At 36.5% G+C, this 12022-nt stretch overlaps 1 protein-coding gene across 1 annotated transcript; it reads right to left on the reverse strand.

Annotated features, from left to right (window-relative positions):
* Positions 1 to 217: 217 nt before the first annotated feature.
* On the reverse strand, positions 218 to 1740 carry LOC100917862 (BSD domain-containing protein 1-like). The gene is given in 5 exon segments (XM_031968812.1): positions 218 to 605; positions 638 to 884; positions 886 to 1364; positions 1367 to 1481; positions 1483 to 1740. Coding segments are annotated over 5 exon segments (1104 nt in total). The 5' UTR covers positions 1546 to 1740; the 3' UTR covers positions 218 to 405.
* Positions 1741 to 12022: the final 10282 nt, after the last annotated feature.

Consider the following 12022-nt stretch of genomic DNA (forward strand, 5'->3'; position numbering starts at 1 on the left):
TTTCTTTCTTTCTTTCTTTCTTTCTTTCTTTCTTTCCTTTTTCTTTCTCCCCTCCTGTCCTCTCCCCTCCCCTTCCCTTTCCCCTTCCTGTTCCTTCCATTTCCCTTCTCTTCTCTTCCCCTCCCTTCTCTTTTCTTCCCTTCCCTTCCCTTTCTCTTTCTTTCTTTTTCCTAAGTCTTTGTAGTTCTCCACCTTTTCTTTAATTCCTATATTACAATTGTGCCTCCTGAATTAATAATACCACCGTCACAGGTGCTCCCAAATCACTATTCCCAACCTCCAATCAGTGAAAATTAGCCAAAACTTATTAAGAGACAGTTGGGATCTGCCCTAAAAACCTAACCAGAATAGCTTAGGAGGATGGGTCACTTTGTTTCACATACGCTCCCTCCTAGATTCTAGCCTTTAAGACCCATCTTTTTTCCCATTGTTGGAAAGTGTGGACTTCTGACTGTCTGAATTCAATTCAAATACCCCTAAGTTTTTTGGTTTCTTTTCTCTTAGAATCTCCACTCTGATCACTGCTTTGGGCTCAGAGTTGCTTGGATACCCAGTGGGAGTTGAAGGCTTGGACCATTCCACAAGAGATGGGCCTGTTTCCACAAGAGTACCACAAGAGGTACTCTCTACAAGAGTACATCAGCTATGGGAACTTGGTCTTCCAAAGTCACTTCCAAAAGCTTTGAGGAAAGGTTCTTACCAGGGGCTGTTTGTTCCAGTGCTAGGGCTTCAGGTGTAAAAGCAGGATTGATGACATGAGTCACAAGTGAGACACTTTTGCTGCTTTCTGATGGGGTGACCTCTGCTGAGGGTATAACCACAACTCCCAAATTCTTCAGAAAGATTCTAAGGATTGCATATTCAGCCGAGATATTACCAAGATCCCTCTTCCTCTTCCTCCCAACCTGGTTCCTCAAAAACACTGTGTTCTGTCCATTGTTTCAGAGCATCCCTCTGGGCCTCTTTCTGTGCTAAGTGGTGGAGCCTGTAGAAGTATTGGTGCCAAAATTTTGAATGGGAAACAGCTGCTGGGACCATCTTGGAAGAAAGAGCCTGGTTGGAGAGGCTGCTGCTAAATAGATTGGAGATTTCGTCCTTTTTTTCCTCCAAATGAAATTGAGATAGCCAGGTGCCAAATAGCTCTGAAGGCCCATCGGGCTCATTGCTGTATGTTACTGGGTTTGAGTGAAGGCCACACAGATGAACTTTGGCACTATCATAAATTTCAGTGGTTCCCACAGGGGTGTCCATCAGAGTGATGACATCGCAATCAATGGTTTGGTTAGGGGAAGGGTCTGAGATCACTCTGAGAAAGGCAGATAGTCCCTTCATATTTCCTGTTGCTCCTGGAGAACCTTCAGTTTTTCCTGGAACATACTGGCAGTGACTGTGATGGGACATGCTGTGTTGCGCTGTACCATCTGACTGAATTCATTTAAGTCCTGTTTCACGAATTCCAAGGTTTCTGTGTATTTCTCCTTTGACCTCCTGGTAGCTCTGTTGCAGCCACTTTTTCCACCAACCTCCAGCCTCCCTTCCTGCCATCTTGCCTACCTGACATAATCCATTACCTCACTTTCTAAGGGGTACTTGCATGATTGCTGTAGCCACAAATGGTCTGGGAGAAGTATGGGGAAGAGCAGCATGCTATAGGAAGGATTTTTCCAATGACATCAGCATAACTACAATAATTGGCCCCTATTCTCCCCCAATTCAAGGATTGTAGCTCAAGTACAGAAGGAGAAAGGTTTTTACTTTTAGCAAAGGGATGGGGACTGGTGTGAGGTAGAGTAGGGAGTTATTATAATCAGTGAAAGGAAAGCGTGACTCTATAGGAGAGAAGCCACAGAATTTGCAATTTTGTGGAGATATGATATGACTCATCTCCCCACCCTTCAGTTGATTGATTATACACTGCTTTAGACTATGTCATGATCCCTCAGGAGACCCAGAATCCCACTCTGTAGATCTCTGAACTACTGAATAAAGCTTGAACTTCTCTGATTAAGCATTCAAAGCCCTTCATAAATCAACCAACCAACCAATAAATCAATCAAATGGCATGACCTTCTCTTACTAGCCCTTTCATATTACTTTCTTCTATGCTCCAGATGGATTACTTGTCAGGCCCCATAATAACTCATGAGATCTTTCCTAATTCCATGTCTTTGCTCATGTAAAAGGCAGGCTAGTAAACAGGCGTCAACATGTTTAACAATTGCAACCCCCTCCTAGAAAGAGACTAGGAATCCTGCTTCTGATGTCATGGCAGGTAATGGAAAGTTTAAATGTTGTGTCCTCCATTAGATAGTAAGCTTTTTTTTAGGTCTTTTGCTCCTTTTGTATCCCAAACTCATAGCACAATACCTGACATATAGTAGACACTTAAATTATCTATTGATGGATTGCCTTGCTCCCCAAAGTGGACTATGCACAGACAATCTGTAACTGGTTCTAGTCTGTTAAGTTAAGTTTATTGATACATCACTGAAATTCGGGTTCATTCTAAAGGTAATACCCATGCAAGGTCAATCTCTTAGTTCTGGTTCTTTCCAGAATTATTGGCATCTGAAAAAGAATATGAATTGTTGCAGCCCTCCAGGTGGGCTTCCAGGTGGAGAAAGGGAATCTGACATTCTGCATAAAACCAAGAATCCATGTCTGTGCTGTTATTTCCATTTGTTTTGTCCATTTTTTCCTATATTTAAGTGAGTGTGGAAAAAGCTATGATCTTATAAGCTTTGAAAGGTCAAGAAAGTGAGTCACTGAAATCAAAGAACTAAGTCTACATCACAACTTCAGGTTATGTCATGATCCCCCCGGGAGGCCCAAAATCCCATTTTGAAGATCACTGAACTAGTGAATAAAGCCATATTTATACACATATTATATTATATTATATTATATTATACACATACACATATTTAGCTGCAGTGCTCTCCTGTCTATTAGTTATCTCCATTGAAATACTACCTATCCTTTAAGATTTTGCTTGAATATTTGAATGCTATATCTCCTAAGAAGATTCCTCTGTCTATTCCCTAAGTCAATAAAAATTTTACCCTTCTCAATCATCTTTCATTTATTTATTATATATTTTGTATCATAACTATACACACACAGATGTACATGTGCACATGTATGTATACTTTCTCTACTAGACTGCAAGCTATAAAATTCGAGCATTTATTATTTCTATCTATCTACCTCAGTGTAGTACTATAAGCATTATATTATAATATAATAGTACTACTACTTAGTAGTACTATAAGCACTATACTTAGTGGTTAGTATAGTGACCTCTTCAGAGGCAGTTCAGTAGTAACAGTGGAGATGAGGCACTAGAATTGAGTGGAAAAAAGCTTCCTACAGAAGATGGGATTTTAGTTGAGACTTAAAAGGAATCCAGGGATGAAAGACAGTATTCTCCCATGGGGGACAGCCAGAGAAAATGTCCAGAGGCAAGAAATTGAGTGTCTTCTTTGAGAAACAGTTGGGAGGCCAGTGTCATTGAATTGAAAGATATCTGGCAAAGAGTAAGTAAGTAAGACTGGAAGTGTATGCGTGTTGGGGGTGGGGGCGAGAGGAGTGAGGGTATGTTAGATTATAAAGGTTTTATTTATTTATTTATTTAATAGCCTTTTATTTACAGGTTATATGTATGGGTAACTTTACAGAATTGACAATTGTCAAACCTCTTGTTCCAATTTCTCCCCTCCTTCCCCCACACCCAGATGGCAGGATGACCAGTAGATGTTAAATATATTAAAATATAAATTAGATACACAATGAGTATACATGACCAAACTGTTGTTTTGCTGTACAAAAAGAATCGGACTCTGAAATATTTTGGAAATCCAAAATGCAGGTGGGCAAAAATATAGGGATTGGAATTCAATGTAATGGTTTTTAGTCATCTCCCAGAGTTCTTTCGCTGGGCGTAGCTGGTTCAGTTCATTATTGCTCCACTGGAAATGATTTGGTTGATCTCATTGCTGAGGATGGCCAAGTCCATCAGAATTGGTCATCGTATAGTATTGTTGTTGAAGTATATAATGATCTCCTGGTCCTGCTCGTTTCACTCAGCATCAGTTCGTGTTAAAGGTTTTTTTAATATTTGAAGATTTTGTATTTAATCCTGGAAGTGATAAGGAATCATTGGATTTTGTTGAGAAATTTGTGACATAGTCAGACTTACTTTAGGAGAATTATTTTGTTGGCCAAATGGGGGTTGTACTAGAGTGGGAAGAGACTTGAGGGAGACAAAACTACCAGTAGGTTATTGCAATAGTCCAAAGGTGAGATGATGAGGACCTGCATTAGGGTGGTGGCTATATCAGAGGAGAAAAGGAGGCATATTTCAGAAATGTTGCAAAGATAAAATTGATAGACCTTGGCAATCCTTGGCAGAAGGATCAGTGTAAAAGATAAAAATGAGTCAAGAATGACACTTATGTTTTGATTGTAGGGGTATGGAAGCATAGTGGTAAGCTCAAGAAGATCTAAATTCAAATCTGGCCTCAGATATTTGCTGGCTGTGTGATTCTGGACAAGTCACTTAATTTTTGTCAGTTTTTTCCCCTCAATTCTAAAATGAAGCATCTACCTCTCAGGATTGTTGTAAGGATCAAATGAGATAATAAAGTACTTAGAACAATGTCTGGCACCTAGTAAGCACTCAATAAGTGCTTTCTCCCCCCCCCCCCCCCCCCCCCCCACTTACTTAACATACTTAATAAATGCTTTTAAAATTTGAAGTTGAAATTCTAATATAAAACTATGTATAATGTATATAATACATAACAATGTATAATACATAAAAACAAGTGAAGTTGTGAACTGATTTAGCCATTCTGGAGAGCAATTTGGAGCTATGCCCAAAGGGCTGTAAAATTGTGCATACCCTTTGATTTATCAGTATCACTATTGGGTCTGTATCCCAAAGAGATCATAAAAAAGAGGAGGATTCACATGTACAAAAATGTTTGTAGTGGTGAGGAATTGGAAATTGAGTGGATGCTTATTAAATATACACTTTCCTTTCAAGGTTGCTTTAGCTACATCCCAAAAGTTTTGGTATTGTCTCATTTTTTTCTCACTGACAAAATTTCCAATGTTTTGTTCTTTGACTCACAAATTTGTTAGAATTGTCAAATAACCTCCAATTAATTTTAATCCCTTTTTCCAAATCTTTTGTTGAATGTTTTTTATTGTTGTGTGGCCACTAAAGGTTGTGTTGATATTTTTATTTTTCTGCATTTATTTGTGATATTTTTAATCCATAGTCAATATTGTAAAGGTGTTATATATACCTGAGAAACATGTGTACCCTCATCTTTTGTATTCCAATTGTGGAATCATTAGTGATATATAATTTTTTACATTTTAAAAATTCTTTTCAAGTATCTTTCCTTCTTTTTTGTCTTTTGGTTAGATTTGTCTTGGTAGAGAGTGGTATAATGAAATTCTCCAACTAGTATTATTTTAATGCCTATTTCTTCCTGTAAACCACTTATTTTTTCCCTTAAATATTTAGTTGTAAAAATGTTTAGTGAAGATATATATATATATATATATATATATATATACATACATATATATTATATGCTGATAAGAATTCATTATCTATGGTGCTTTTTAGATTACATAGTTTCCCTCTTTATTACTTTTCATTTAGCCTATTTTTATTATTGCCCTATTGGACGTCATGATTACTCTTCCTGCCTTTTTAAACATAATAATATGGCTCACACAGTTTATTTTAACTGCAGTGGTACCTCAGTACTCATTATTAATTGGTTCCAGAAGGCACAAAGAGTAGCAAAAATAATGAATTTTTTCCATAAGATATGCATCTCCAATCCACAATCTAACTATCCCTCCTCACCCCGAAGGGGCAAATGAAACTTCCAGTTATGGAGAAATGAGCCATCCCAGCCCAGCAAGATCCTCCCTTATTGATCCAATTTAGCCAATTCCCAGTTTTTATACTGTCTCCCCACTTCTTACCATCCAATCTTCCTTGGAGGGATGGGGCTGGGTATGGAGGCAGAAGCTATGGTCTCTAAAGCCTTCCCTGCCCTCATCTCCACCACCTGCATCTGACTCTTCTACTTCTACTACTTCTCTACCTGAGGAGCACGCCAGCTACTCCATGCCCTTTTCAGTACTACTACTTTGAAAACCAGGAGACTATAAACTACAGCCATATTAGTCCTATAGAAATTGCCCTGCCACCTGCCCATGGACATACAACCTCAGTGTCATGAACCCCAACTTGACAGTTCTGTGCACCACTTTCTGTAGGGAATTGCTGCCCACCGTTGAGGGCAATAGCAGTGGTGGCTGGGTAGCATCCCTGGCCAACCTCACATCCCTATTGCTCAATCAAGACAACAAACTAGTAAGAAAAGGGCTCTGAGCAAGCATCAAGTGCTGATGCATTTGAATACCAAATTCAATGAGCTTCAAAGCAAATGAGTACCTAGGTACCCCTGTGTTTCATTTTTTTGTTTAAAGTATATTTTTAATAAATAACAAAATTTTAAATTCTGCTTTCTAATCCAGTCTCCTACTCTCTTCTGTCTTATAGGTGAGTTTATCCCATTCATGTCCACGTTAAAATTGTGAATTAAATTTTTTTCTTTATTATTTCTTTTCATACTTTTCCTCTTTCTGCCCCTACCTCTCATTTTCCACAATGAAGAAGATGATATTGAAAAAGGAATATGTGCAACACTATTGATCTCTTTTTGATACAATTGTTATTCCTCTTTCATTTGCTCAGTATTGGGTCACAGGTTCTTATCTATTCTTTCATTCCTTTTTTTCCTGAGATAATTCAAATAGAAGCAATTCAATTTCCTGGCATGGCACTAGTATACTGTCCAGGATTCACAGGAATATAACAATGAGGTCAGCATAACAGTTCTATAGATCTTCAGTTTAGTCAGTCTAATATCTCTCATTTCCCGCACTTTACTTTGGAGCATCTCAAACACTGAGCTAACACTTGGAGCATCTTTTCATATGGCTAGAAATAGTTTCAATTTCTTTGAGAATTGCTGTTCATATCCTTTGACCATTTATCAATTGGAGAATGGCTTGATTTCTTATAGAGTCAATTATCTATTTTGGAAATGAGCCCTTTATCAGAACCTTTGACTGTAAAAATGGTTTCCCATTTTATTGCTTCCCTTCTAATCTTGTCTGCATTAGTTTTGTTTGTACAAAACCTTTTCAATTTGATATAATCAAAATTTTCTATTTTGTAATCATTAATGATCTCTAGTTCTTCTTTGGTCATAAATTCCTTCCTCTTCCATAGGTCTGAGAAGTAAACTATCTTATGTTCTTCTAATTTATTTATAATCTCATTCTTTATGCCTAGGCCATGAATCCATTTTGACTTTATCTTGGTGTATGGTGTTAAGTGTGGGTCAATGCCCAGTGTCTGCCATACTAATTTCCAATTTTCCCAGCAATTTTTGTCAGTGAGTTCTTCTACCAAAAGCTGGGGTCTTTGGGTTTGTCAAACACTAGATTATTAAAATTATTGACTGTTTTGTCCCTTGAACCTAATCTGATCAACTACTTTATTTCTTAGCAACACCAAATGGTTTTGGTAACTGCTGCTCTATAATATAATTTTAGATCTGGTACAGGTAGGCCATCGTTCATTTGATTGTTTTTTCATTAATTTCCTTGAAATTCTTGACCTTTTGTTTTTCCATATGAACTTTGTTGTTATTTTTTCTAGGTCATTAAAATAGTTTTTTTGGGAGTCTGATTGGTATAGCGCTAAATAAATAGATTAGTTTAGGTAGTATTGATATCTTTATTATATTTGCTCGTCCTATCCAAGAGCATTTAATATTTTTTCTAATTGGTTAGATCTGCCTTTATTTGTGTGGAAAGTGTTTTGTAGTTTTGGTCACATAGTTTCTGATTTTCCCTTTGGCAGATAGATTCCTAAATATTTTATATAGTGATAATTACTTTAAATGGAATTTCTCTTTGTAACTCTGTTGGATTTTGTTAGTGATATATAAGAATACTGATGACACATGTGGGTTTATTTTGTATCCTGCAACTTTGCTAAAGGTGTGGATTATTTCTAATAGCTTTTTATTAGAATCTCTCGGGTTCTCTAAGTAAACCATCATATCATCAGCAAAGAGTGATAATTTGATTTCCTTATTACCTACTCTAATTCCTTTAATCTCTTTCTCAACTCTTATTGCCAAAGCTAGCATTTCTAATACAATATTGAATAGTAATGGTAATAATGGGCAACCCTGTTTCACTCCTGATGTTATTGGGAATGGTTCCAGTTTATCCTCATTAAATATGATGCTTACTAATTTTTTTTTTTTTTTTTTTTTTTTTTTTTTTATTTAATAGCCTTTTATTTACAGGATATATACATGGGTAACTTTACAGCATTAACAATTGCCAAACCTCTTGTTCCAATTTTTCACCTCTTACCCCCCCACCCACCCCCTCCCCTAAATGGCAGGATGACCAGTAGATGTTAAATATATTAAAATATAACTTTTACTAATGGTTTTAAATAGATGCTACTGGTTATTTTCATGAAAAGTCCATTTATTCCTATACTCTCAAGTGTTTTTATTTATTTATTTATTTATTTTTATTTAATAGCCTTTTATTTACAGGTTATATGCATGGGTAACTTTACAGCATTAACAATTGCCAAACCTCTTGTTCCAATTTTTCACCTCTTACCCCTACCCTCCCCTAGATGGCAGGATGACCAGTAGATGTTAAATACATTAAAATATAAATTAGATACAAATAAGTATACATGACTAAAACGTTATTTTGCTGTACAAAAAGAATCAGATCTTTGAAATATTGTACAATTAGCTTGTAAGGAAATCAAAATGCAGGTGGGCATAGATATAGGGATTGGAATCTAATGTAATGGTTTTAGTCATCTTCCAGAGTTCTTTCTCTGGGCGTAGCTGGTTCAGTTCATTACTGCTCCATTGGAAATGATTTGGTTGATCTCGTTGCTGAGGGTGGCCAGGTCCATCAGAACTGGTCATCATATAATATTGTTGTTGAAGTATATAATGATCTCTTGGTTCTGCTCACTTCACTCAGCATCAGTTCGTGTAAGTCTCTCCAGGCCTTTCTGAAATCATCCTGTTGGTCATTTCTTACAGAACAGTAATATTCCATAGTATTCATATACCACAATTTATTCAGCCATTCTCCAACTGATGGACATCCATTCAGTTTCCAGTTTCTAGCCACTACAAAAAGGGCTGCCACAAACATTCGTGCAAACAGGTCCCTTTCCTTCTTTATAATCTCTTTGGGATATAAGCCCAGTAGTAACACTGCTGGATCAAAGGGTATGCACAGTTTGATAACTTTTTGAGCATAGTTCCAAACTACTCTCCAAAATGGTTGGATTCGTTCACAACTCCACCAACAATGCATCAATGTCCCAGTTTTCCCACATCCCTCCAACAATCATCATTATTTTTCCTGTCATCTTAGCCAATCTGACAGGTGTGTAGTGGTATCTTAAAGTTTTCTTAATTTGCCTTTCTCTGATTAATAATGACTTGGAGCATCTTTTCATATGACTAGAAATAGTTTTAATTTCTTCATCTGAGAATTGTCTGTTCATATCCTTTGACCATTTTTCAATTGGAGAATGGCTTGATTTTTTATAAATTAGAATTAATTCTCTATATATTTCTCTCAAGTGTTTTTAATAGGAATGGATGCTGAATTTTATCAAATGCTTTTTCTGCATCTGTTGAGATGATCATATGGTTTTTATCAATTTGGTTATTAATACGATCAATTATACTAATAGTTTTCCTAATATCGAACCAGCCCTTCATTCCTGGTATAAATCCTACTTGATCATGCTGTATTATCCTGGGAATGATTTTCTGTAGTCTTTTTGCTAATATCTTATTTAAGATTTTAGCATCAATATTCATTAAGGAGATTGGTCTATAATTTTCTTTCTTTGTTTTCAATCTACCTGCTTTAGGTATCAGTACCATGTCTGTGTCATAAAAGGAATTTTGTAGGATTCCTTCATTCCCTATTTTTTCAAATAGTTTATATAGCATTTGGGGCTAATTGTTCTTTAAATGTTTGGTAGAATTCACATGTAAATCCATCTGGTCCTGGGGATAAAATCCCCTTTTAATCAGCAGCAGATTTCAAAGTGAAAGAATTCACTTATTTGTTAGAATCCTAGTGATAACTCAATGGAGTTGACAGAAACAATGCTTATTGGTTCACACATTAGAGCAAATCCTTACAAGGTGTTAAGTCACTGGTATTGATAGAAACAATGCTTAAGTTAACACCTTTGAGAGTTCACACATTAATTCACATGTTTGGGAGATTTCAGGATTCAGTATAAGATATCCAAATTCACACCTCCCATAATCCCACTCTCAGAGGAGGAGTCAACCTTTGAGTTTACACTTCTAAAAGAGCATAAAAAGAGCTGAGCTCAGTCAGGAGAGTTCAGTTGAAAAGATTGAGAGGGGAGCGTCAGTTGGAGATTGAGAAGCCATGAGTCGGAGTTGAGCTAGAGGCAGAAGCTAGAAGAGCTAAAAGATAAGTTGCAAGAGCTCTTGGAACCAAGGAGGGAGATAGGCCTCTAAGAAAGCTCGGGTCCAAGGAAAGAGATAAGACTTGGAAGGAGAAAATAAACATTTAGATTTTATCAGCTGGCTGCATTTGAAGTGATTATTGATCTGAACTGAAACTAAGGCTGCCTCCAGAAAACCTCCCCGAGAAACCTGCTCTCAGAGAACCATCATATATTATACAAAAGAAGAGATCACCACACTTATTCCCGAATTATTAATTGCAAAATAAAAGTTTATTGTTGTATAGAAATCAGTTTGCTAATATACTGACTTCTATAGTGGCAGAGTCCTATTGGGGAATGGAGTTTTGTGCTGAAAGAATGCCCAAATTGCTTAGGGCCATCTTTGAAGAAGCTTAGCTGAAGGAAGCTGTTATATGGACATCCTGGTGGAGGGCTGGGATAGCTTGAGCTGATGAGACCAGGATTTCTCAATTGAATGAGAATTTAGAAATTCTATGGGAATTGATTTGCCCCTGAATAGTGTTACTTCTCTCATCCTTGGAGGATGGCCCTGTCTCTAGACTCCTTGGAGCCTGGGAGATCCTGATCTCTGAGATCAGAAAAGGGGACACAACTAAGAGTGACAATCTTAAAGGGAACACAGCTTCAGTAAAGGGAACAGTTTCTCTCCTGTCAATCAGAGTGAATAGCTGAAGGGAAGCTTGAGGCAACATCCTTTATCCTGCAATTTAAGGTGTTTACACTAATACCTCTTATTAAAAAAATTAGTCAGTAAAGATGAAAAAAAACCCAAATTGAGACATATTATGGGAACAGGGAAGATCAAGATTCATTTTCAGAAGACATTTTAGTTAAAAAAAAAAAAAAAGCTTCTACTCCAAAGAGTAAATGTGAAATGGTTCCTTGCCCAGAAAGAATTTATAGAATTCAAAAGTGAAATGAGAGACATTGAGAAAAATTTTAAAAAATAAAATAAAATAAAAATCATCCAAGAAAAACAAGCAGCTTATTAGAAAAAAAAATAACCAACTAGAAAAAGAGGTACAGTCTCAAAGATGAAAATAAAAAAAAAAAGAACAGAATGTGAAACATAAGAAAAATGACATATCTGGAGAACAGATCAAGAAATATAAGAATAATTGGACTGCCAGAAAGTTTTGACCAAAAAGAGAACCTTGACACAATAATGCAGGAAATAATCCAAAAAAAAAATTGTCTTAGAGTGAGAGAATATGAGGGGATAGTAAAAATAGAAAAAAAAATCCATCAGTCACCTCCTCAAAGAGATCCTGTATGGAAAACACACAAGAATATTATTGCCAAATTTTGAAACCCCCAGATCAAAGAAAAATTTTGGAAGAAACAAGAAAAAAAATAATTAAAAAACACTGGAGTTACAATTAG

Source organism: Sarcophilus harrisii, chromosome 4 (assembly GCF_902635505.1).
Source record: "Sarcophilus harrisii chromosome 4, mSarHar1.11, whole genome shotgun sequence".
Classification (NCBI taxonomy): domain Eukaryota; kingdom Metazoa; phylum Chordata; class Mammalia; order Dasyuromorphia; family Dasyuridae; genus Sarcophilus; species Sarcophilus harrisii.